General features: G+C 42.7%; 1 protein-coding gene across 3 annotated transcripts in view; it reads left to right on the top strand.

The window, feature by feature from the left end:
- LOC142403082 (E3 ubiquitin-protein ligase KCMF1-like) overlaps positions 1-26,433 on the top strand; it is an 81,576-nt gene extending 55,143 nt beyond the window's left edge. For 2 of the 3 annotated variants that reach the window (XM_075489240.1, XM_075489243.1), the window contains exons 3-7: positions 4,343-4,482; positions 10,337-10,438; positions 13,726-13,900; positions 24,163-24,442; positions 25,812-26,433. In XM_075489240.1, coding sequence (XP_075345355.1) covers positions 4,343-4,482; positions 10,337-10,438; positions 13,726-13,900; positions 24,163-24,442; positions 25,812-26,064 — 950 coding nt within the window. In that variant the 3' untranslated portion in view covers positions 26,065-26,433. The remainder of the gene's footprint in view (positions 1-4,342; positions 4,483-10,336; positions 10,439-13,725; positions 13,901-24,162; positions 24,443-25,811) is intronic. The other variant, XM_075489241.1, reaches the window with a different exon arrangement.
- Positions 26,434-26,731: the final 298 nt, after the last annotated feature.

Raw genomic sequence — 26,731 nt, 5'->3', positions numbered from 1 at the left:
GATGTCATTTGCTATCTACGGAAGTATGAGTGGGAAACATAAGAATGAAGAACACTAGGAGGAAAACACCTGAACTAAAAACAGAATGGAAGACTGTTAATGGAGGTAGATGTGTGATTACTAGAATACCTTTCTGTTGACAAAATTCAGAATTATTGCTTGCAGTCAGATTTGAATAAAAGATGCAAGGTTGTGCATGTGTGAGGACTGTTTTAATGGAAATAAACTCATTGTGGTTGTTACTAGTTGATGGAGTTGGGGAGTGGACAGTAGGCAAGATGGTGAACACTTAATTTTGTGGTAAAGAGGAGGCAGGAGACTGGGGTGGTTTTGTTTGTTTGTTTTAATTGCAAAACTGAAAGTTCAGAGGAGGTCAGTATTCCTTCCCCCCCCCTCCTCCCAAGATTGGGGGGGGAAGATGTGTCATAGGAATGATTTGTTCAAGATCCATCTATAGTTGATGACGAAGATGGACCTAAGGGAAGGACCTAAGTATCTCTAGTTCCTTTCAGCATGCTACCCAGTAGGCAGCATTGTCTCTATATAGAAACCTGTGGAGACTGTACTAGTAATCTGTGCTTGAAACCTTGTTCAAATTCTGGTTTGTGATGGGGCAACGAACCAAGTAGATTCTCCTAGGTGTCAGGGATAGCTTGGACATTAATGAAATTGGTGTGCAGTTGTATAACTCTGTAAGAATACTTACCATGTAAACCCAATACACCAGGATTTGGTAGTGGCGGGGGGGGGGGGGGGAGCTGCAGGGGTGGCTTCTGTAACAAGACACCAGAAGCTGCCCCCATGTAGGGTAGAGTCAGTTCCAGCTGGCTCCAAGACAGACCCACCACTGGCCAAGGCTGAGTCAGTCAGCAGTGCTGGTGATGCCTCTGTGCTAACATATTTAAGAAAGGGCAAAAAACACTGTGCAGCAGCTGTGAGAGAAGAGTGAGAAAAATGTGAGAGAAACAACCCTGCAGACACCAAGGTCGGTGAAGAAGGAGGGGGACGAGGTACTCCAGGCACTGGAGCAGAGGTTCCCTTGCAGCCTGTGGAGGACCACATGAGAGCACATATCCACCCTGCAGCCTGTGGAGGACCACACACTGGAGCAGGCTCCTGGCAGGAACTGCGGCCTGTGGAGAAGAGCCTATGTAGGGGCAGGTTTTTCTAGGAGGATCTGTGGCCCATGGGGGACCTATGCTGGAGCAGTCTGTTCCTGAAGGACTGTACCCCATGGAAAAGGACCCATGTTAGAGCAGTTCGTGAAGAACTGAATCCTGTGGGAGGGACCCCACGCTGGAGCAGGGGAAGAGGGTGAGGAGGAAGGAGCAGCAGACATGAAGTGTTATGAACTGACTGCAAGCCCCCGTTCCCCATCCCCCTGCACCGGTCCGGGGGAAGGAGGTACAAGAATCATGAGTGAAGTTGAGCCTGGGAAGAAGAGGAGGGTGTGGGGGGAATGTGTTTTTAGTTTTGTCTTTGTTCCTTACCATCCTACTCTATTTTTAATTGGCAATAAATTAAGTTAATTTTCCCCAAGTAAGAGTCTGTTTCACCTATGACAATAACTGCTAAGCAATCTCCCTGTCTTTATCTCGACCTGTGAGCTTTTCCATCTTATTTCTTCCCCATGTCCTGTTGAGGAGGGGGAGAGTGAGAGCAGCTTGGTGGGCACTTGGTGGCTGGCCAAGGTCAACCTGCCACACCTGGTCAATTATTATAGTGCTTAGGAGCCTTAAAATGCTGTGAAATGTATACTAATGAGACGTTCCTGGAGGAGCTTTAGTCATGGCCTTGAATTTCCAGAGACTTGGACCAGTATAGGAACTCATGTGAGACTGTTGGAAATGAATAAGAAGCACTAGTGACTTCCAGCTTCACCCGTGTTTGTGTTTTGAGCCTAGTTGGCTCACTTCTTCTGTAAGTCAATGCGCAATCTAGTATTCTTCTGAATGAGGAAGGTGGAATTCTGAACGGTGACAGTTGTATTGTTCTTCAGTTCCTAGAGTGATGCTGGGAAAAGATGCTTGTTAGACATAAACTTTAAAATGCTGAATGGGCACAAACATTGGTATGCTGTCATAGCAAAGGACAGAACAGCATTGGAATAGGTCTGTTTAAATAGGGTTGTGCATATCTAGTAGTCTCTGTAGAAATTATACTTTTTGCTAGAACAGCATAGAAATTCAGAGCAGACTACTCAGTTTTGGTGTTCCTGAAAAAGAATTGCTGGCAATGAGCCACAAACTCTACATTCTAAGCTGTTAGGATGCTTTATGATTTGTATTATGTGGAAGCATGTTGTTTCTTCACTATCCCTGCCATTTTCAAGGGGTTAGACTAGGCAAAGAAAGTAATATGATTTTCCTGGAAAATTATATTAAGAACTTATATTGTGTTACTTATGTTTAAGTCCCCAGTGTAAGTTCAGCTCAGGTGCTTATAGGGTACAAGATCAAAACCCTCCAGCTACCTTTTGCAAAACTGTGAGCTGCTTACATGAAGTTAAGCTTAAAAATGCCAAGTCTGAGGCCTGGATAGATTGACTAGAATTCAGCTCGAGGCATTACCAGTCTTAAACTATTAGAAGATGATCCATTTAGTCTTGCATGTCTTGCTAAGTCAAGTAGTGACAGCTGTGTTGGCAGTGTTAGGTGTTGACAACTGGGCATCAAATCAAATCCTTTGTAATCTGCATCGTCACCTGTGTGTGTTCATGGCTTTGGTATGTGGTATCAACAACAGAATGTCCAGCTACTGCTGGATGAATTAACTGAATCCCTGCCATAGGGTCTCTGTCAGACCCAGCAGAGTGTTTCTGATTCTCAAGTAGTTAGCCCAACAAGCACTACTTAGCTCTGTAGCTGAACACTGAGAAACCGATGAATTTGTATGAAGAAAAACAGAGAACGTGCTGTTTCTTGCTACTGGACATGGCTATACTCTGAGATACTTCAAAAAGGTTGAAGTATTGATGCACTATATGGAAGTAATTGGCAACTTTTTCCAGACTCTGCCAAACTTATGTTTTACTCTAGCAAACGTGGCTCTTGTGCTGCATTTTTATTGAAAAGGGAGGTTTCTGTTAGAGAGTTCTAAATAAGGTGAATAGAAATTCTACTTGTTGGGATTAGATCACTCCATTCAGTAAAGCAGGACAAAAAAATGGTGATTGACAAATTAGAAATATTAGTGTGAAATCAGCATGTTACTTGTATGATGTCAAAATTTTTAGTTTATTTATATTAAATTGAAATGAAGTTGCACTTGTATGAAAATAAGTGTTATTAAAATTACTGTCTTCTGTGTACCTTCTTAAAGTAATATGTCTCCTCAGTCTACAAGGACAAATTGTTACATTTAGTTCTGAATCGGCTCTTTGAAATACTGGTTTTGTCTGAGGAATGCTAGTGTATTTCTGAATGAGTGCCAGGAGGTTTGCAACCAGAGAGAAGAATGTGCTAGCTCTGTGGTTGATGAAGCAAAATTGTTCTCTTTCTTCCCCATTGAGATTGTCAGATGTCCTAAAGCCATTTCCTTTAGGAAACACTATAGTTTCCAAATACCCTTAGGCTTGAAATCTAATTTAATATGCCATCAAGTCCCCTTTAGAGAGGTTCCGAGCCTAAGCATCATCTTAGTGCTCTTCCTCTATAAGCAGCGAAGGAAACTTTTCCTGGAGTGATGCAATTTAGTATGAATTTAGCATGGTTTGTTAAATTTTCATGATCGGTTTGGCTCATGTTAATTGCTAAATTAGCAGCTTAAGGGAGGCTGCTACTTCGATAGTCAAGAAGTGCTGAAGTATTGAAACTGGTACGTAACATCTCACTCCTTTTGCTTCACTAAAATTTCCCCTTATTGTTAAACACTGGTTCAGCTATGGCACCAATATCAACATATGGAGTGCTGGTGTCACTGAGGCATTTTAAATTATGATATTTAACATAGATTTGCTGCGAGTAAGGCTGTGAGAGCACAGTGCATCTACAGTGATCTTATCTGTAGTACAAGCTCACTTATGGTAAAAACAAGGATGGGGGAAAAGTGATAGTTCGGCAGCACCATCAGACTTTGCTCTTCCTGAATATTAGAAAGTTATGTTGTTTGCTATTGAAAATTGTGTAGTCTGCCTATTCTTTTGGAAGTTGAGTCATTGAACAACTTTATAATATTGGCATATGCACTTTGTGCATAATTAAAATGTTTATTTTGATTAAATAATGAATGAATTTGACAATGATTACATGCACATAGGTGTATATATAAAGAGGTTATATAAATAAAATAATGAGCTATGCTGCTTGAAAATAACCCCTCCTAAACCATCATCTTTTTCCAGATTTGTATTATGGTGGAGAAGCTTTCTCTGTAGAGCAGCCACAGTCCTTTACTTGTCCTTATTGTGGAAAGATGGGTTATACGGAAACATCTCTTCAAGAACATGTTGCTTCTGAACACGCAGAAACATCAACAGAGGTGGTAAGCCACTTCAGCGTTGTTTTCAATTACAATGAAATTATATGAAAATTTCCAGGAAATTAGTTTTTTTTTTTTTCTTGAAGTATGCGTTCATTTAAATGCTGACTAGGAAGGTATGTACCATACATACATACACACCATGCTGGTGTTTTCCTTCTTGACTCCTTGAGCTACTAACAGTCCCCAACTCAACGATCCTACATCTGCCTACAACATCACCTTTATCTCTCTACAGACTTTCTCACGGCTCTCTCAGCAGTCTGAGTCAAGGTTATGCAGCCGAGTCCTTGGATCCTTGGTACGCAGGCCACTAAATCCTGGTGTTACAGAGAGGGTTAAACCCTTGTAAAAATAAATAGCTTTTAAATATATTGACTTTATAAAAAGTGGCCCTTGCTGTTTCCCTTTACCCCCACCACTTGATTTTCCTGATGATTTCAACAGTAGTAATTGGTGTAGAGCAATTATACACCATATAATAGACTACTGGAACAATTGTTTTGCTTCTGTTTTTGTCAGTAAGCGTTCAGATCTCCTCAAGTTTTTATATCTAGATGTTACTGTTGCTTGTGCCAGAAGGTCTGAAATTTTTCCAAAATGTGAGGTGACTTCTTTGCTATGTAAACGATAAAATAATAAATAACTTGGATTTTGATACTATTAGAAATGGTTTGTTCTCAGCCTTCATTCCAATGTTGAGAAACTACATGCTTGCACTGCTTAGTGTTTCAGACTGCTTTCTTTTTAGAAAAGTCTGTAGCCCTGTTTTTAGATTTCCCTTTATGGTGCAGGGGTATGTTCTGTATTTATTTTTAAAGCCCGCTTCACTATTTCAACAGTTATGTGTGTTAGCAGTCCTAGGTTAAATTCTTGACCAAGAAGTTTGGGTATCTTTCCAGCAGTGGGGGATATATTCATGTTTGTGTGTGAATACTGTTTATGCCTGAGGAATGTATGATTATAGAAGGACATTCAGGGAACTGTCATCTAGTTATTTTTGCTGTAGATTCCTATAAAAATGTGCATGCTTGAGGAAAATTATTAAAATCTTAATAAGTTGTGGATAAATGACTCGTGATTTTGAACTTGTTTGTTCTGTTCTCTCTTCACTCTAAGCTCTCCACTTCTTGAGAATTTATGTGGGGGAAGGAGAATCTCCTTAGAGCCTGCTAAGGGCCTTATGTGAAGGAGTAGTAGAGGAGGTAAAATTGGTCAACGTGTTCTGAGACTCAAAGGTGTCCTAGTCTTTCCTAAGAACATATGAACTATTGGCATATATTTCTTTATTTTTAGAACTAAAACCTCAGTAATTATTATTTCTCCATTAAATGATCGAGGATAATAGTCAGCAATACAGGGCAAGTGCATATGGATGTGGCTGGCATTATGATGATTGTTACTGTTGCTATTGGGTTTCAGTAGAGTGGAGTGATTAACAAATAAAACACAGCATTCAGGTAGAAGTTTTTTAGGGTTGCAGCTCTGAAAATTGTAAGAAAGCCATCCAATATCATCTTTGAATCAAGTTTCAGAATGAAGATATCAGTTTTCTGCTACTCAATCACACTTAGTGGATTCATTCTGTATTTAGTAAGACAGCAACTAGACTGAAGTGAAAGGGACCAGGTGGGGTGGGTTGACCTTGGCTGGCTGCCAGGTGCCTACCAAGCTGCTCTATCTCACCTCCCTCCCCAGCAACAAGATGGGTAGAAAATACGGTGAAAAGTTCATGGGTTAAGATAAGGACAGGGACATTACTCACTCATTACCATCACGGGCAAAAACAGACTCGACTTAAGGAAACTAATTTAATTTATTGCCAATTAAACAGAGTAGGACAATGAGAAATAAGAACAAATCTAAAAACACCTTCCCCCCACCCCTCCCTTCTTCCAAGGCTTAACTTCACTCCCAACTCTTCTACCTCCTTTTCCCTCCCTGAGCGACACAGGGGGATGGGGAATGGGGGTTGCGGTCAGTTCATAACACTTCATCTCTGCCACTCCTTCCTCCTCACACTCTTCCCCTGCTCCAGCATGGAGTCCCTCCCACAAGCTGCAGTTCTTCATGAACTGCTCCAACATGGGTCCTTCCCACAGGCTGCAGTTCTTCAGGAACAGACTGCATGGGTCCCCCACAGGGTCACGGTTCCTGCCAGAAAATCTGTTCCTGTGTGGGCTCCTCTCCATGGGCTGCAGCTTCCTTCAGGGCACATCCACCTCCTCTGGTGTGGGGTCCTCCACAGGCTGCAGTGTGGATATGTGCTCTGATGTGGTCCTCCATGGGCTGCAGGGGGACAACCATGGTCATCTCCACAGGCTGTAGGGGAATCTCTGCTCTGCTGCCTGGAGTACCTCCTCCCCCTCCCTCTTCACTGACCTTGGTGTCTGCAGGGTTGTTTCTCTTGCATTTCCTCACTCCTCTCTCACAGCTGCAGCTTTTTTACCCTTTCTTAAATATGTTATCACAGAGGTGCTACCACCATCACTGATTGGCTAGCTTTGGCCAGGGATGGGTCTATCTTGGAGCTGATTGGAACTGGCTCTGTCAGCCATGGAGGCAGCTTCTGGTGTCTTCTCAAGCCAAAAAGAGTCTTTAACATGTACAGCAAAAAAGGGAGCATGGCACAGATCAGAGAAACTAACATCGAGAACAGATAAGTTAATATTGTGGTCAGCAACAGTTAAACAGCTATAATAATTATATATTCCCTCTAATATGCTCTGGTCAAATCTGTCATTGTCTCAAACCCTTTGAGTCCCATGTTGGGTGCCAAAAACACTGGTCGTGGTTTAACCCCAGCTGGCAACTAAGCACCACACAGCTGCTTGCTCACTTCCCCCCTGCCCCCAGTGGGATGGGGTGGGGGGGGAGAATAAGAAGGATAAAAGTGCAAAAACTTGTGGGTTGAGATAAAGACAGTTTAATAGGGAAAGCAAAAGCTGCCTACATAAGCAAAGCAAAATAAGGAATTCATTCACTCCTTCCCATTGGCAGGCAGATGTTTAGCCATCTCCAGGAAAGCAGGGCTCCATCATGCATAATGGTTACTTAAGGAAGACAAACACCATAACTCTGAACATCCCCCCTTCTTTCTTCCCCGTGGTTTTTATTGCTGAGCACGATGGCATATGGTATGGAATATTCCTTTGGTAAGTTGGAATCAGCTGTCCCAGCTGCATCCCCTCCCAACTTCTTGTGCATCCCCAGTCTATCTGCTGTTGGGGCAGTGCGAGAGACAGAAAAGGTCTTGATGCTGTGTGAGAGCTGTTCAGCAATAGCTAAAACATTGGTGTGTTATCAACGCTCTTTTGGTCACAAAGCCAAAGCATAGCACTATATGGGCTACTATGAAGAAATTTAACTCTATCCTAGCCAAAACCAGTATACTTGTATAAATAGGGAGGTGGTGGTAATAAGAGAACAGATCTAGAAACTGTCAACTGTGATGTTTGGAGCCTAACTGGCTTAAGGCTTTTTAATAATTTCCTGGATTTCATTGAAAGTAATATGGTCATCTGTTAATTTTAAGGGAAGTTAAGAGCATGGCCACCTTCTCCAGCCCAGGACTCCCTTCTGCTCAGCTGCTGAAGCCCAGCCTGGGGACCTGGGGCCTCTTCCTAGGCTGAGGGATGCAGCTGCCACTTTCCCATTTGCAGGTTCAACCAGTAGTGAAGCTGAGCACGTATTCCAGAGACCTGTACACACACAGATGACCATAGACATGGTGCTGCCTTCAACAGCACCTACACGTAGGACTTGCATAAAACATAAGTATAGGCAGCCAAGTCCCCTTCTTCCTCTTCAGCTGGTAGAGATAGAAGGTCACTAGTGAAGGTACACACACAACACTCTCTAGACTCACAAGCACATGCACATTCACTGTGATCCCTCGAGTACCGGCATGGCCCCCTTTTGTCTGTCCTGCCTGGATCCCAGGCACTCTTACCTGCTTCACAGGTCTCCTACTTGCCAGCTAGTCCAGCTTGATGCTCACTAGCAAACACACATGCACTCACACACTCATCCCACAGGCATTCCACATTTGCAGGTCCCCCTGGGCATACCAGCACAGACCCTTGCCTGCTTCATACTCCTCTGCCTAGACTTGAGGCTCCTCCCTACTCATTAGCTAGTCCAGCTTGAAGTTTGTTAGCCAATACACATGCACACCAAGTTTGGGGAAGATGCAGGCACCCCACCCCCCCTTCCCCCAGCAGCTGGCACCAGGCACCACATGGGCTGTGACTGGTGGTCTTGCTCCAGCCACCAGTGCTGGGCCCCTCACTCATGCTGGTCCCCCCCCATTAACTGTTTTTTGGGACACACACCATTCCTGCCCCAGTGGCTGGAGGCAGAGACCATGACTCACTCCAGTAGCTGATGTTAAGACCCTACTCAGTCCAGTAGCTGACACCACAGGCCAGGGGTGCCTGCATCCCTGGTCTGACTGGAGTAGCTGGCACCAAATCCACTCATGACAGCCCCCCCCCTAGTAGCTAGCACTCCAGGCACAAAGTTTATAGTACCCGCCCTAGGTCTAGAGAGCTATGGCCCCTCCAAATACTGATGCTAGGACCCTCACTTGTTCCAGTAGCTGACACCACAGGCCACAGGGGCACCTACAGCCCCAGTCTGACTCCAGTAGCTGGCACCAAATTTCATTCACACATACACAGGTCTCACCAGTAGCTACTACTTAGTCCTTGCAGCATACGTGGGGTAGAGAGTGAGATTATGCAGAGAGATTGTTAAGATTTAATAAGAAGATATAAGAAGACAGGACAGACTGCGGTGATCAGGCTCAGCCAGAGAAACATACTGACCGGCTCTATTTTACATGTGACTGGCCTACTTTATACCCCTTTCTGTCTACCCTCCCCTTTGTTCCTCCCTGCTCTCCCTTCCCCCTGCATGTGTCTTCATCGGTTTGTATGGTTCTGTTGATTCCCTCACCCCTCCCAGTCTGGTGTCTGGGGTCTCCCCCCTAGTTTACAGTCTTATCAGTTGCAAAGTCCAGGTTGATCTCCCTGGAAGAGTAGTTAAGACCTAACATACTGTGTGGAAGTTTCTCCTTTCTGGCTTATTAACCTGTGATCTGTCAAACTTTAAGGCTGGCCTGCAAAACTGTTGCAAAGGACTTTTAAGGCACACTTCTCTCAGGTGGACGCAAAGTCATTGGGAGGAAAAATAAAAATAATAAATGAAGGTTGCTATGGCAGTAAGTGTCCCTAGACTTTTTTTAAATGTGTCTTTAGGCTTAAGGGAAAAAAAAAAAGCTATAATGCCATCTCCCAAAATACTTGGTAGGAATAAGGAGTTTCTCTTCTCTGCCAAATCTCTACTTGCATGTTACCTCAGTGGGTGGTCTCAGTGGTGATACTTTAATGAATATTCACATCTGGTTTCATTCTCCTTCCCACACTTCTCTGGTGAGATGAATGAGAAGTTGCTTGGGGATTCAAAGAGCAGTAAAAGAACTTGATGATGTCATATGCAGATACATACAAGCAGTAATCCTGTGTAACCGGACCTACTGTCTGTGCTGGAGTTGACATATAAAGACAAGTTTGAAAGCCGAAACATTGCAGATAGGATTTGAAAATGTTACTTTTTGGTTTCCATATTATTAAAAGCATAATTACAAGGAAAAGTGGGTCTTAAAAAGATACTAAAATTAACAGCTGCATTTGAACACATTTACTGTTTTAAACCTGTAGCTGTTTAGATATAAGATTAGAATGTGATATTTAAAGTATAAGAATCCATGTCAAGTGATCAACTCTGAATTATGTGTTTTGTGATTTGTGTAAAGTTGGTTGTGTTTGGTTTTTTTCTCACTTTGTTGTTTCAGATTTGTCCAATATGTGCAGCATTACCTGGAGGGGATCCTAATCATGTCACAGATGACTTTGCAGCTCATCTTACACTGGAACACAGAGCTCCTAGAGATTTAATATCCTTTCTTAAGTTGAGGGAAAAGGGATAGACTATTCTTTATGATAGCTGTAACTACTTGTTTTGACTTCTGTAGTCAAGTGGCTACATCACTTTTGCTTATGTTTTAGAATTGGTGTTTAGTTATAGGGGATCTGTATGTCTGAATTTTTTATATGTATATATATTTATATCTATCAGACTGTGAATGGGCTTTAGGTGTAGCTTGACAATGTGGGTATGTGTTTTTGTTTTATTCCTGATAGCAAAACCTTTTAAAGATGTTTTTGACACCCAGCTGCTTCTTTCTGCACTGCAGTTTTTACCCTTCTTGGTCATTAGTTCTGATGCCATTTTGTGTATTTGTAAGCAGCAATCCAGATGCGATAGTGTATTATAGATAATTATGAGACTGAAAGCAGTAAATTTCACCAAAAACAAATATGTTAGAGAATGCTTTGAACTTTGAAATTGAGTGATTTTAAGTGTTTGATTAGTTTTATCACTATATTTCAAAAGGGTAGTTTCAGCCTGTTATTTATTTACTTTTTTTTTTTAAGATATAACTAGAAGAGCTATCAGGAGACTTCCTAGGGATTAGGGCTGTCTTTCAGTTATCTGTAGATTGTAGTGATATAACTACTCTTGATGACTGAAGAGCTCAAACTGTCAGTTTCTTTGCACTTTAAGTACAATTTTCTTTTGCATTACTTGGTCTTAGGAATAGTAATGTGGCTTGTTTTTTGCTGTACAAATACCTACAACATAATTTCAGAAGGTACTCTTACTTCATGGAAGTACAGGCCATCATGAAAAACTCGTTAAGTGATCTCCTATAAATTATTTATCTTTCTGTATCTCATTTAAAAAAAAGTACACTCCTAGTGTAATTTGATAGTGCCTTTTTTGTTCAGGGCTTCTTAAAAAAAAAAAAGGCCTAACAACTCAAGTTCATTATATCTATTGCTAGCAACATTAGAGGAAATGGTTTCACTTTGGTTGTGATCTGTATTTACATTTAAATTTGTTAGCATTTAAATTGTCAGTCCCAATTACACAGTGAAATTAACTTCCTATTGAAGTGGATGAGGCATTGGATTAGAATTCACGCTTCTGGAGCTTTTCCTCCCCCTCCCACATCAGTGACATCAGATAACTTTTAATTGGGAAATGTGTGTTTATTACTAGCTACATAAGAATAATCTTTTCAGTTACTGAGTAAGGCCACAGCGTCAGTCATCACAAAACTGATGGGGGGGAACTTTATAAATTAGACCATGTTATAAATAATTATAGAAAATGCATGTGGAAGTTTCTGTACAGCGTTGCTTTAGCAATCAGTGTTGCCAAGTCCACAAAACTTGATAGGGAAAATTTTTCTGGACTAGCTGTTCCATGTTGGGTGCTATTTCATGTCTTCTGACAGCTAAGACTAAAAGGAAGAAAAAGGGGGAGAGATTTCCCCCTGCCCAGTTGCTAGCAGTTTAGGAAAGGATATTGTCTTCTGTGTAGCAGTTAGAAGGGTTTTTTAAGCTGTTTTAAATGGCTGCACATATTTCTTGTGAAGAATCCTGTGCAGCCACTGCAAGATATCACCTTTATCCTTGGAGACTCTGGACAGCTCTTTAAATTCCAGTTTCTTTCTTAAACAATTTTCAACTGTTTTACTGTTTAAAACATGACTTTATTCTTGACCATGTAAATGGTTCTTGCTTGGTTTTCAGTATATGTTTGCAATGAGTTAAGAGTTCCAAATGCTTTTCTAACCCCAGCATAGTTGGGTGAGACATCAATATACTCTTAACTAGTATTTAAATAATGTTGTTTATCTTAAAAACACTTTGAAAGGTGCAGTTAGCAAGCTACTAAGATCCTTTTCTAAATGAGACCAAGGCTGGAATTTTTCAAAGGATTTGTATTAAGGATGTTCTAGTTATCTTATTTCCCAAGTTTACTTTAAAAAAATCCCAGAATGGGGGCATTTTTCTGTCAGATGTAGCTATGGAAAGCTTCCCAAACTGCATGAGAGCAGTAGTCAATCAGTAAAATATTAGTGACAATGTTCTGTCACTACCAGTATCCAGTATCAACAGATTCAAAGGAGGAACAAACCAATCTGTGCTAGACAACTATATTCTGTCCCAAGGGAGATCCCCCCCCGCCCTTGCAAGTGAAATGTTTTATGCTCTATAGCATAATAGATTTGAAAGAGTCAATTCTTCCTGAAAGTATTTATTATAATAACTGGATATTCTTACTTGCCAAAAGAAGTCTAATAATTTTTCAGTCTTAAATTTCTCAACTCAGTCATATCATGAAGAAACGAATTCTACACCATAATCGTACATTGTGTGATAATTACATTGGGCACCAGTCTGATACAAATAATAGATTTTATACAAGTGATAAACATGCTATTTTTGAAAATAAGAAAATTGGAGATAAGGTGAGCTAAAGCTATTAATTTAGAAATTGGAAAAATAAGATATGTCCAAGTACATTATTTCCTAGCTTAGTAGTTAATTGCACTAATGCTTCTTAAGATAAAAGGAAGCTTTAGCTAGACTGTCTTGGGAGAACTCATATGTTAACACTGTTCTGGGAAAGATCATCTTTAAATGATTTGCTGATAGTCTCTTAGTATGTATGAAAAAGCTTATATTTCAAGTCATAGCTTTTATAGACATCTAAGAAATGTGGGAAATAAAGAAAGTGAAAGGGCTTGTTTTCATAATTGGAGCAAATGGAATTTGTGTGGAGAAAGAGGGGAGATGAAGCAAAGGGGTATAACAGAAGTGCTGAATCTTCTGTTGACCTGCAATTCCTTGAAGACTGGAGTGGGTGAAATTCCTTGGATAAAAGTATAAAATGCAATAATTACTGTGTGCTCTTGGTAAGAATGGCAATAAAACTTTGTAGATTATTTTCAGTATTTAAATACCCTTCTTTCCCAATTTTGATGTTAAAATCCTTATATTTGTTGAGTAATGTGTTCTGCTGAATATGCATCATCAGTTTAAATTATCTAGTAGAAAACATTGATCCAGAAGGCAGGAAATCCATCCTGACATTTTTTAGACATGATAAAAAGCCTGGGAAAGATGAATTTGGTGCAAGCAGCCCTGGGTGCTTTGGGTTCAGATCTATAGGTCTGACTGGCACCATAGCTATGATTGCATTACGCTTATAAAGTTGAATCATTGTTTTATGAATGAGGAATAGTGTGTTGCCTGATTATTCCACCTAGTAAATGTTCTTGCTGTTTAATACTTGATAGCAAAAGACTTTTCTTAACTGCTTGGTTACGATGAATCTAGTGGTGTTCGGCACGTACGTAGAATGTTTCACCCGGGCCGGGGTTTGGGAGGCCCCCGTGCACGTAGATCAAACATGCACTTTACTAGCAGTTCCACTGGTGGGCTTTCATCTTCTCAGAGTTCATATTCTCCAAGCAATAGAGAAACCATGGATCCTATAGCTGGTAAGAGCTGTAACCACTGATTTTAGCTCAGAGTCCTTAAATAGACTTTGAAACAAAATCCAAGATGATAATAGTTGCCTTGTTTTTCTGTGTTTTGAAAAAAAAATATATATATGCTTCCCAATATTGTAATTGATGGGCATTTACTGATGAAAAGTATTCTTAATTGGATTGTCTACAGGGATTGAACCTGGAACTTCTGAAATGAAAAACACTGCCCCTTTAGCTTGTGCTTTTAAATTTAGAGACTTCTAGGCTCATTCCCATGACTGACCTGTCCACAGGTGGTATCAAAGAATGGTTGAGGTTGGAAGGGACTTTTCAAGATCATCTAGTCCAACCCCCACCACCACAAGCAGGACCACCTAGAGGAGGTTGCCCAGGACCATGTCCAGTCAGGTTTTGAATATCTCCACGGATGGACTCCACAACCTCTCTGGGCAACCTGTTCCAGTGTTTGACCACACTCACAGTAAAAAGTGTTTTCTTGTGTTCAGATGGATTTCATTTGTTTTAATTTGTGCCCATTGCCTCTTGTCCTGTCAGTGGGCAGTACAGAGAAGAGTCTGGCTCCCTTTCCTTCATTCCCTCCCATCAGGTATTTATATATGCTGATAAGATTCCTCCCCATTGAGCCTTCTCTTTTCCAGGTTGAAGAGTCCCAGGTCTCTTAACCTCTCCTCATATGATATGTATGTATGTATTTTTAAATGTAATTGTTTCTAAACGCCATTACCTACTTTGATGCATCTAGCTTTAATTTGCCGTGTGCATAGAGGTGTTAGAGATGAATCTTAATTTTTTTAGCACAAACCAAGTGCTGTACTTGAGTTCATCAAGATGAAATTGGTTAAATTGGAATATTATTGATAGACATTTAAAATGTGCTCAGTTTACTTTCAGATTACAGTTTGGATGATAGGCTTGCTGATTTTTAGGAGGTCTTTTAACTCTCTATTAAAATTCTTAAATAACTGTATTTTAATAAGCATTTTATATAGAGCTGAGTGACAGCCCTGCCTTAAGGTTGTGCAAGGGGAAGGTAAGACTGAATTCAACCTCGAGCTGACACAAGAAACTCACAAGATGAAGGAGACTGGACCCTTGTCTCCGCTCAGGGCAGAAGGAAGAACCTTCCCCTAAAGTGCCCCTACGTAACAGAGACGATGCTCTGGGGTTGGAGAATGAAGAGCACATGAGTAACAAACAGGATCCAGGAAAAGCTGACCATGCAAAGTTGATCCAACCATCCACCTGCATTAGAACCAGTGCCACCAGAAAAGCACATAAAGTATTAGTAAATGGAGACTCCTTACTGAGAGGCACGGAAGCACCCATTTGCCATCCAGACAATTTCTCTAGAGAAGTTTGCTGCCTACCAGGAGCTTGCATTCGTGATGTCACTGAGAGGCTGCCGAGCCTGGTGAACCCCACAGATAATTATCCACTCCTACTATTCCACATAGGGTCCAATGATACTGCAATGAGGCAACTTAGAACCATCAAAAGAGACTGTATGTCCCTCGGAGCAATGTTAAAAGGATCTGGAGCACAAGTGGTGTTCTCCTCTATCCTCCCAGTAAGAGGAAGGGGTTCAGGAAGGAGAAGACGAACTGAACAGGTGAATGCCTGGCTGCATGGTTGGTGCCATACTCAAGGTTTTGGCTTCTATGATCATGGATCTGCCTTTGAGAAGCTGGGTCTGTTGGGAGCTGATGGGATTCACCTGACCAAGTGGGGCAAGAAGGTCTTCATCAACAAGCTGGCCAGACTTTATAAGGAGGGCTTTAAACTAGATTTAGCAGGGGAAGGGGATGGAGTTCTGAGCAATAGAGAAGAGCCAGGGGCTGCTAATGTATTAGGAACCAACAGGGAAACACCTGTGGAATGCCTCAAAGGAATTAGGGCATGTTCCTCTAAAAAGGTATCAAGGCTGATAGCCCAGCTGAAGTGCCTCTATACCAATGTATGCAGCATGGGTAACAAAGAGAAGGACCTGAAAGACACTGTGCAGCTAGAAAGGTCTGATCTAATCGCTATTGCTGAAACATGGTGGGACGAATCTCACAACTGTAGCACTGCAATCAATGGCTATAAACTGTTCAGAAGGAAGGAGGGGTGGGGGGGTTGCCCTCTATGTAAAAAAAAAAAAAAAAAAAAAAGGCACTGACTGCACAGAGCTGTCTTTGAAAAACAGCGATGAACAGGTTGAGAGCTTATGGGTAAAAATTAGGGGTCAAGCCAACAAAGGAAACCTTGTGGTTGGTGTTTACTACAGGCCACCTGATCAAGGGGAGGCTGTTGACAAGCATTCTTACTTCAACTGCAGGAGGCATCACGCTTGCAGGCTCTGATGCTGCTGGGGGACTTCAGTCACCCTGACATCTGCTGGAAAATTTGGATAATTTTTTAATCCGGATGATAGACAGCCCGACCAGAGGAGAAGAATTACTAGACCTGTTGCTTACCAACACAGGTGAACTAATTGGAGAGGTCAAGACTGGTGGCAGCCTGGGCTGCAGTGATCATGCCCTGGTGGAATTCACAATCTGGAGGGATATGGGCCAGGTGAAGAGTAGAGTCAGGACCCTTAATTTTAGGAAAGCAAACATTCAGTTGTTTAAGGAACTAGTGGATGGGACCCCCTGGGAAACTGCCCTCAGGGACAAAGGAGCAGAAGAGAGCTGGCAGCTCTTTAAGGACATTTTTCTTAGAACACAAGAGCTCTTGATTCCCACGTGTAAGAAATCAGGCAAGGAAGGCAGGAGACCAGCATGGCTGAGTAAGGACCTCCTGGTCAAACTAAAGTGTATGAAGGAAGTGCATTGGCAGTGGAACCAGGGACATGTATCCTGGGAAGAATATAGGGACGCTGCCTGGATGTGTAGAAATGGGGCCAGGAAAGCTAAGGCCCAGCTGGAGCTGAATTTGGCAAGGGATGCAAAGAATAATAAGAAGGGCTTCTACAGGTACATTGGTCAGAAGAGGAAGATTAAAGAAAATGTACCCACCCCTGATAAATAAGACATGAGAACTAGTGACAACTGACATGGAGAAGGCTGAGGTACTCAACGCTTTTTTTTGCCTTAGTTTTCAATGGTAATCTTTCATCCCACATCCCTCAAGCCCCTGAACCTCAAGGCATTGACTGGGGGAAAGAAGTCCCTCCCATCGTAGGAGAAGATCAGGTTCGAGACCACCTGAGGAACCTGAACGTACACAGGTCCATGGGACCCGACAAGATGCACCCCAGGGTCCTGAGGGAACTGGCTGATGTAGTTTCCTAGCCACTCTCCATCATATTTGAAAAGTCGTGGCAGTCAGGCGAAGTCTCCAGTTGCTGGTAAAAGGGAAACATCACACCCATTTTTAAAAAGGAGGACCCTGGGAACTACCAACCAGTCAGCCTCACCTCCATGCCCGGTAAGATCATGGAACAGATCCTCCTGGAAGACATGTCAAGGCATATGGAAGGCAGGGAGGTGATTAGAGGCAGCCAACATGGCTTCAGCAAGGGCAAATTGTGCCTGACTAATCTAGAGGCCTTCTACGATGGAGGGACTGCATCAGTGGACAAGGGAAGAGCTACGGATGTCATCTACCTGGACTTCTGTAAGGCCTTTGATACGGTCCCCCACAACATTCTTGCCTCTAAACTGGAGAGAGGTGGGTTTGATGGATGGACTGTTAGATGGATAAGGAATTGGCTGGATGGCCATGTCCAAAGAGTTCTAGTCAATGGCTCAATGTCCAAGTGGAAACCAGTAACAAGTGGTGTCCCTCAAGGGTCCGTATTGGGACCAATACTGTTTAATATCTTCATCAATGACACAGACAGTGGGATTGAGTGCATCCTCAGCAAGTTTGCAGATGACACCAAGCTGAGTGGTGCAGTTGATTCACTAGAGGGAAGGGCTGCCATCCAGAGGGACCTTGACAGGCTTGAGGAGTGGGGCCATGTGTACTTCATGAAGTTCAACAAGGCCAAGTGCAAGGTCCTGCGTCCAGTGTGCATCCAACTCTGGGGTCCCCAGCACAAGAAAGACATGGACCTGTTAGAGCGGGTCCAGAGGAGGGCCACAAAAATGATCAGAGGGCTGGAACACCTCTTCTCTGAAGAAAGTCTGAGAGAGTTGGGGTTGTTCCAGCCTGGAGAAGAGAAGGCTCTGGGGAGACCTTATTGTGGCCTTTCAATATGTAAAGGGGGCTTATAAGAAAGATGGAGAAAGACTTTTTACCAGGGCCTGTAGTGACAGGACAAGGGGCATTGGTTACAAACTGAAAGAGGGTAGGTTTAGATTGGACATAAGGAAGAAATTTTTTTACGATGAGGGTGGTGAGACAGGGGGACAGGTTGTCCAGAGAAGTTGTGGATGCCCCATCATTGGAAGTGTTCAAGGTCAGGTTGGATGGGGCTTTGAGCCACCTGATCTAGTTGAAGATGTCCCTGCCCATGGCTGGGGGGTTGGACTAGATGACCTTTATAGGGCCCTTCCAACCCAAACCATTCTTTGATTTCTGTGTCATATTTTGGTCAGGTTTAGGGGAATTTTCAACGGAAGATGTCTCATTTTTAACTTCCAACAATCACGCAGGCATGTTTTTAGGATTTACAGATATAATCTGTAAGTATTTTTTCAACTTTGTGATTTTCAAGAATAAGTTCTCTTTATAGAGGTAAAAATAAAAATTGACTAAGAAGTTGTTTTTTAAAAGAGCTATAATTTGTCCTAATGTAAAATCTTAAGACATCAATCTTACACTCATGTAGTGAAAGATGACTTATCAGACCAGTTATCCCCAGGGTATTCAGCCCCCTGAGCTGGAAGACAGGGATGGAGAGCAGAATAAACCCCCCATAATCCAGGAGGAAGCAGTTAACAACCTGCTATGCCACCTGGACACTCACAAGTCTATGGGGCCGGATGGGATCCACCCAAGAGTACTGAGGGAGCTGGCAGAGGAGCTTGCCAAGCCACTCTCCATCATTTATCAGCAGTCCTGGTTAACAGGGGAGGTCAGAGATGACTGGAGGCTTGCCAATGTGATGCCCATCTACAAGAAGGGCCAGAAGGAGGACCCGGGGAACTACAGGCCTGTCAGCCTGACCTTGGTACCGGGAAAAATTATGGAGCGGTTCATCTTGAGTGTGCTCAACAGGCATGTGCAGGCCAACCAGGGGATCAGGCCCAGCCAGCATGGGTTCATGAAAGGCAGGTCCTGCTTGACCAACCTGATCTCCTTCTACGACAAGGTGACCCACCTAGTGGATGAAGAAAAGGCTGTGGATGTTGTCTATCTAGACTTCACTAAAGCCTTTGACACTGTCTCCCACAGCATTCTCCTGGAGAAACTGGCTGCTCATGGCTTGGACGGGTGTACTCTTCGCTGGGTAAAGAACTGGCTGGATGGCCAGGCCCAAGGAGCTGTGGTGAACGGAGTTTACTCCAGTTGGCGGCCAGTCACAAGTGGTGTTCCCCAGGGCTCTGTGTTGGGGCCAGTTCTGTTTAATATCTTTATCAATGATCTGGACGAGGGGATCGAGTGCACCCTCAGTAAGTTTGCAGATGACACCAAGTTGTGTGGGAGTGTTGATCTGCTTGAGGGTAGGAAGGCTGTACAGAGGGATCTGGACAGGCTGGATCGATGGGCCAAGGTCAACTGCATGAGGTTTAACAAGGCCAAGTGCCAAACAAAGCCAGCATGGCTTTACCAAGGGCAAGTCCTGCCTGACCAACCTAGTGGCTTTCTACGAGGGAGTTACCACATCAGTGGACAAGGGAAAAGCAATGGATGTCATCTATCTGGACTTCTGTAAGGCCTTTGACACGGTCCCCCACAACATCCTTCTCTCTAAATTGGAGAGATACGGATTTGATGGGCGGACTGTTCAGTGGATAAGGAATTGGTTGGATGGTCGCATCCAGAGGGTAGCGGTCAACGGCTCAATGTCCAGATGGAGATCAGTGACAAGTGGTGTCCCTCAGGGGTCCATATTGGGACCAGTGCTGTTCAATATTTTCATCAATGACATTGACAGAGAGATCGAGTGCACCCTCAGCTAGTCTGCAGATGACACCAAGCTGAGTGGTGCAGTTGACATGCCAGAAGGATGGGATGTCATCCAGAGGGACCTGGACAAGCTGGAGAAGTGGGCCCGTGTGAACCTCATGAGGTTCAACAAGGCCAAGTGCAGGGTCCTGCACCTGGGTCGGGGCAATCCTCGGTTTCAATAGAGGCTGGGGGATGATGTGATCGAGAGCAGCCCTGCGGAAAAGGACTTGGGGGTACTGATGGACGAAAAGCTGAACATGAGCCAACAATGTGCGTTCGCAGCCCAGAAGGCCAATCTTATCCTGGGCTGCATCAAAAGAAGCGTGGCCAACAGGTTGAGGGAGGTGATTCTGCCCCTCTATTCTGCTCTGGTGAGACCCCACCTGGAGTACTGCGTCCAGCTCTGGAGCCCTCAGCACAAGAAGGACATGGAGCTGTTGGAGCGGGTCCAGAGGAGGGCCATGAAAATGATACGAGGGCTGGAGCACCTCTCCTACGAGGACAGGCTGAGAGAGTTGGGGTTGTTCCAGCCTGGAGAAGGGAAGGCTGCGGGGAGACCTTATAGCAGCCTTCCAGTACTTAAAGGGGGCCTATAGGAAAGACGGGGACAGATGTTTTAGCAAGGCCTGTTGTGACAGGACAAGGAGTAATGGTTTTAAACTAAGGGAGGGCAGATTTAGACTGGATTTAAGAAAGAAATTTTTTACAATGAGGGTGGTGAAGCACTGGAACAGGTTGCCCAGAGGTGTAGTGGTGGCCCCATCCCTGGAAACATTCAAGGTCAGGTTGGATGGGGCTCTGAGCAACTTGATCTAGTTAAAGATGTCCCTGCTGTTGCAGGGGGGTTGGACTAGATGACCGGTAAAGGTCCCTTCCAATACAAAGCATTCTATGATTCTGTGATAAGTGTCGGGTCCTGCACTTGGGTCACAGCAACCCCATGCAACGCTACAGGCTTGGGGAAGAGCAGCTGGAAAGCTGCCTGGCAGAAAAGGACCTTGGGGTATTGGTCAACAGCCGGCTGAATATGAGCCGGCAGTGTGCCCAGGTGGCCAAGAAAGCCAATGGCATCCTGGCTTGTATCAGAAATAGTGTGGCCAGCAGGACTAGGGAAGTGATCGTGCCCCTGCACTCGGCACTGGTGAGGCTGCACCTCGAATGCTGTGTTCAGTTTTGGGCCCCCCACTACAAGAGAGACATTGAGGTGCTGGAGTGTGTCCAAAGAAGGGCAACGAAGCTGGTGAAGGGTCTGGAGCAGAAGTCTTATGAGGAGCGGCTGAGGGAGCTGGGACTGTTTAGCCTGGGGAAAAGGAGGCTGAGGGGAGACCTTATTGCTCTCTACAACTACCTGAAAGGAGGTTGTAGTGAGGTGGGTGTCAGTCTCTTTTCCCAAGTAACTAGCGATAGGACAAGAGGAAATGGCCTCAAGTTGCACCAGGGGAGGTTTAGATTGGATATTAGGAAAAATTTCTTTACTGAAAGGGTTGTCAAGCATTGGAACAGGCTGCCCAGAGAGGTGGTGGAGTCACCATCCCTGGAGGAGTTCAAAAAACGTGTAGATGTGGCACTTCAGGACATGGTTTAGTAGGCATGGAAGTGTTGGGTTGACGGTTGGACTAGATGATCTTAGTGGTCTTTTCCAACCTTAATGATTCTGTGATTCTATTCTATGATTCTGTGATAAGTGTCAGGGAAACTTCAAAACTTCCTGCACTTATCTAAGTTCCTGCTATTATCTGCCTTTGCTTCAGACCCTGGAAGGGCATGAATGTTTAAACTGGAGCTTCTTATTGTTAGGCTATGATTCCTTGAGAGGCAGTGAACCAACTTTTGAAAGAGGAAGCTGCAGCTCCGCCCTTCCCCCCACCCCCCCTTTCCATAGGCATAGTTCCTTTGCCTCTGTTGTACTGGCTGCTCTTCAGGCCCTCTGTGAGCTGATTTAACTCATTGAAATGGCAGAAAAATAATAGAAAAATTTAGTTTGGAATTGACCTCTGCAAGTTGTCTATTTCCAACCCTTTTCTCAAAGGAGGTCTGTTTAGATCGGGTTGATCACGTTGCTCAAGGCCTCATTCAGTTCAGCTTTGAATGCCTCCAAGGACAGAGATCCTACAACCTCTCTGGGCAACCTGTTCTAGTATTTAAAAACCTTCATGTTTTAAAAGGGGAGTGGGGGGGGATACAAAAAATAAAACCCTTTGTATGTAATTGAAATTTCTCATGTTCCCTTGTCTGACTCTTGTCCTATTGCTGTATGCCTCTGAGAAGAGTCTAGCTTAGTCTTCTCTGTATCTTCTAATCAGGTAGATTCAGACAGCAATAAGATATCTTCCAAAGTATTCTTTTCCAGGCTGAACAAACCCAGTTCTCCTGCTCTTTCCTCATGTACTGTGTTCCAGCCTCCTGATCATCTTGGTGGCCCTCCACTGGACTTGCTCCATTATGTCTATGTTTCTCTTGTCCTGGGGAGCCTAAAACTGGACACAGCACTCTGGATGTCCTCACCAGTGCCAAATAGAGGGGAAGAATCACTTCCCAGGACCTGCTGGCTGTACTCCTACTACTAAAAATATCCCAGAAAAAGGATGAAAAAATTTCTGTCATCTTAGTGAGTTAAGTTAGGTCATGGGTCTGTAAAGCACTAAAGTTGGTTCAAGAAGGGAGGATGTTTCTGTGTCCTGGAGTGCAAGACTTCCTCTTATCGTTACAGTGGGTGTTAGTTCAGCCGAGTTAAATGGGAAGTGGCTGCCTTGGTTTGTTTCAGCCTCACAAGGCCTTCCCATTTAGGAGCATGTGTAATAAAATGGTATTCCTTTGAGTCTTGTCTTTTTTTTTTTGGGTGGAAGTAATTTTTTTTTTTTGCATTCAGAGAATGTAGTGCAGCCTGGCTGGGTGTCTGTGTCATGCCAAGCCTGTGTCTCAAATTCACATCTGCTACCAGGGTTCTCTTAAGCTGTACTCAAAGTGATCTTACAAACAGCGAGGATAAATACATCTGTCTTACCTGGCAGTGTTATAAGTCTTCCTTTGTATTGGGGTAATAATTAGTACATACTACCAGAAGTTAGAACTTGTGCTTGTAACAGACCGGTAAACATTATTTATTTATTTTTCTCCTTGTGGTAGTTATCAGTAATTAGTGAAATAAAATATTATTGGTAGTTAATCTTGATATGATTACCTATGCTGATTAAAAGTTACTTGAGCATTTACTGTTGGCATTCCAAGTGTTCCTGATGCAAAGGGCTACTGCATTGTGCTTTATTCCCCTAAGAAAAGCCTAGTTTCAAAGGATTATATCTTGAAAATAAGATGGAAGGAAAATTTTTATGACCTGTAATAACAACTTGCAGCTTTAATGAGGGTTGGACGGATAGGGGAACAAAATAATCTACTACTTCTGCCCTCCTTGCATCAAACACAACAAAGTAGTACTCGCAACTTTGTGTGGAATATAATCTGTAGTCAGTCACTGAGCAATAACTTATTATTAACGTTTATTTTGGGAAATGCTTAGCATGGACAGAATTTGTCACAGTCTTGAACTTTGGAGGAAAGGAATCCAGGCTATACTTATTTAATTTTTTTATTATTAGAATTTATCTTTTTCCAGCAGAGGTTGAAATTCTCACAGAAAAGCCCTGCTGTGGTCAAATATTTTTCATATAATACAACATTTGAAAAACCTTCCTGAACTGAATATTTTCTAAAAATGTCTGAAATGATGCTGTAATATTTGTCTTTTCTGCAGCATAGCTTCCCTCTAGAATATGCATTGAAGGTGCATGGGGGGATATAAAGCCACCAACTGAAGTTAGAATTGAAGTGGTTTCTTAGTCAATAACTGTTTTGACTTGAAGATAAAATTTTAGAGAATTGTTGCACAGGATATTGCTTATATGGTATTCCCCATAGGTTGACTCTTATTGGTTTAAATAGCTTTAAGCTTTGACTTTCCTATTTATGCACAGTTCTTTACTCTAGATGATTCTTAATCTTCCTTACCCTATGGGCTTTGAGACATGGGATGCTTGTAATGGATAGCCCATGAAGCTTTTCAAATCAATACAATTTGTTCATTAATTTCATTGATGAAAGGTTTTAGAAAGCAAAGGAATTGATATACAGGTATTCAGGAGATGTTTATGCTGTTGTGTGATATGTACTTAAGCAGATTTCACTGTAGAAACTTCTCTCTTTTCTGGCAGAGCTTTTATCTCAGTTATCAGGCGTGAGACGTTCTGCAGGGCAGCTCAATTCTTCTGGCCCTTCTGCTTCTCAGTTACAGCAGCTGCAGATGCAACTGCAGTTGGAGCGACAGCATGCACAGGCAGCAAGACAACAACTGGAGACTGCACGCAATGCAACTAGACGCACTAACACAAGCAGCATCCCCACCAGTCTTACACAATCTATAGCAGCAACCAGTACATCTAACACAGAAAACAATCAGCAAACTATACAGAATTCCCAGTTTCTTCTTACGAGGTAACTTGTTCTGTGGGTTTAGCTCTCCTGCCTTTTCTGTTTTCCTTGGTCCTGTTATGGACATAGAGTTCAGTGAAACTACTGTCAGATCCCTAATGAAGTTTGCAGTTGAGATACTATGCTTTTGTTTGCATTTGTAACATCTCCTTTTCAACCCTGCTGTGTGTTTGGTCCTAGGCAATGAATAAATATTACTTGCTGTTTCTCAATTTGAAGAGAAACATAAGGGATATTACTTTGGTAAACTGTGCTTGTTTACCCTACTACTTCTGATAAAACAAGAGCCTTTACAATAATATGTTTCAAACTTTTATGCTGATAATGTGAGGGGAGAGAACTTAAAAGGTAGTTTTATTTAATAGGAAATGAATCTTTAATGAAGGCTAAAGGTTGAATAGAGGTTTTTATATAAAGTATTTTGGATGAAAAAAGCAAATAAGGAATGTGCTATTAATAAGCAGAATACATATCTGTTTCAGAAAGTATAGTTAGATCCTAGAGTTCTATAGAATAGAATAGTTCAGTTGGAAGGGAGCTACAATGATTGTCTAGTCCATTCTGCTATAGAAGAGTTGCCCGCTCTCATTCCAGCTCTTTTAGGAGGTTTAGAATATTGATTTTCTGGATTCAAGGAGGGGGGGGGGGGTGTTTTTCAATTAGATGTTGAGAAAGAGCACAGGCATTTAAACAGTTTCTGTGTCTAGAAACCTGGGTTGGGACAAGTTATTGCTGTCATGCTGATTTTTATCAAAACTTGTGATAATATCTCAATCCAAAACTTTTTGAAAATAATAACTTTCATTAAAGTATCTGCAAATGTCAGTCACTGATCCTTGTGAGCTAGGATAGAACTGGAGCAAGCAATTTCCTTGCTTCTATTAGGTGATGGTGCATGCACTGATAAGTGAAGTGAATGATGTACTGTGCTTTGGGAATCTCTGGGCATTATGTGTGTAGTAATGTATTTTGTGTCATGCTCGCATTTAGAATTTGTCCTGGGGACAAAATGAGCACTTAAGGGATGACTAGAGAATTTTAACACCCCTTAAAACAAAACCCCTCTGAAGGGAAAGAAACTTCAGAAATAGCTATTTTTTTCCTTCAGCCTTAGAATCCACTTCTATGAAGTTTCTTAAGGCATCTAGGAACAAGTTTGTTAAATGTCTGTATTCTTGCATCAGGAGTGCCAGGCGTTGTCAGATCTGTACATGTCAAAAGAAGTGCAGCAGTACCTAGGTTGTTTCTCAAAGGAATGGCTTTCAGATGTTATTCAGCATGCGTCAGTCCAGCTGTTTAGGCAATTAGTGAAAGCCCATTTTGTTGATGATACTGCTAAGCCTGTCTTCTCTCTTTCTGTGACGCTATGCAGGTTGAATGATCCTAAGATGTCAGAAGCAGAGCGTCAGTCAAAGGAAAGCGAACGGGCAGACCGCAGCTTGTTTGTTCAAGAGCTTCTACTGTCCACTTTGATGCAGGAAGAAAGTTCCTCCTCAGATGAGGATGAACGGGGGGAGATTGCTGATTTTGGTGCTATGGGCTGTGTAGATATTATGCCTCTAGATGTTGCTTTAGAAAACCTAAATTTAAAAGAGAAGAATAAAGGAAATGAGCCTCCTCTTTGATGGCATCCCACTTTGCAGACAATGTCCTCTGTGCTGTATTTGCCAATGAAAGTGGACAACAACTATCTTGGGTTTGTTTTGGTGATTGTAATTTCAGGTCTGTCACTCTTGTTACATTGTGTACATTCAAAGGAAGAGAGAAAAGATATATACGATAATCATTTCCACTTAACCAGTTTTTACTTTTAGCAGGTAAATATAGGTTGCAGTGTGGAGAAAAAAGCTCTGCATCCTGTAGCTTGACGTGCAAAAAGCTCTCCTAATACTCCACATTCAAACTGAAGAGGAAAAAATGAAAAATCTCTAATGAAGCTGCTGTGTGTATTTATGAATATTAATGAATAAAAATTGCTTGGATGGTTTACCTTAGCTACTGCATGATTTTTTTTGCAGCGTGCATGAGTTTTAGTGACCTTGTCATTTAAAGAATGTAAGTACAAGGAGTAAAACTATAAAACCCCAAAGCTTTCCCATTATTCAAAGGTAACGTGACAAAAAAAAGATTAATGCTCACTAGCAGCTTGTGGCCGTGAAGTAGCCTTTGAGTAACACATGACCAATGACCTTTTTATGTGCTCTCCCTGCGTATTAATGCAAACTCTGCAGCGGGCTATATTTTTGCTTCCAGAGTGTGACATTTTGCTATATCGTGACCACTACGTTGCCC

The sequence above is a fragment of the Mycteria americana genome, assembly GCF_035582795.1.
Source record: "Mycteria americana isolate JAX WOST 10 ecotype Jacksonville Zoo and Gardens chromosome W unlocalized genomic scaffold, USCA_MyAme_1.0 Scaffold_33, whole genome shotgun sequence".
NCBI classification, from domain to species: domain Eukaryota; kingdom Metazoa; phylum Chordata; class Aves; order Ciconiiformes; family Ciconiidae; genus Mycteria; species Mycteria americana.
The sequence above is the reverse complement of the archived record's forward strand: the minus strand, read 5'-3'. Positions and strand labels throughout refer to the sequence as shown.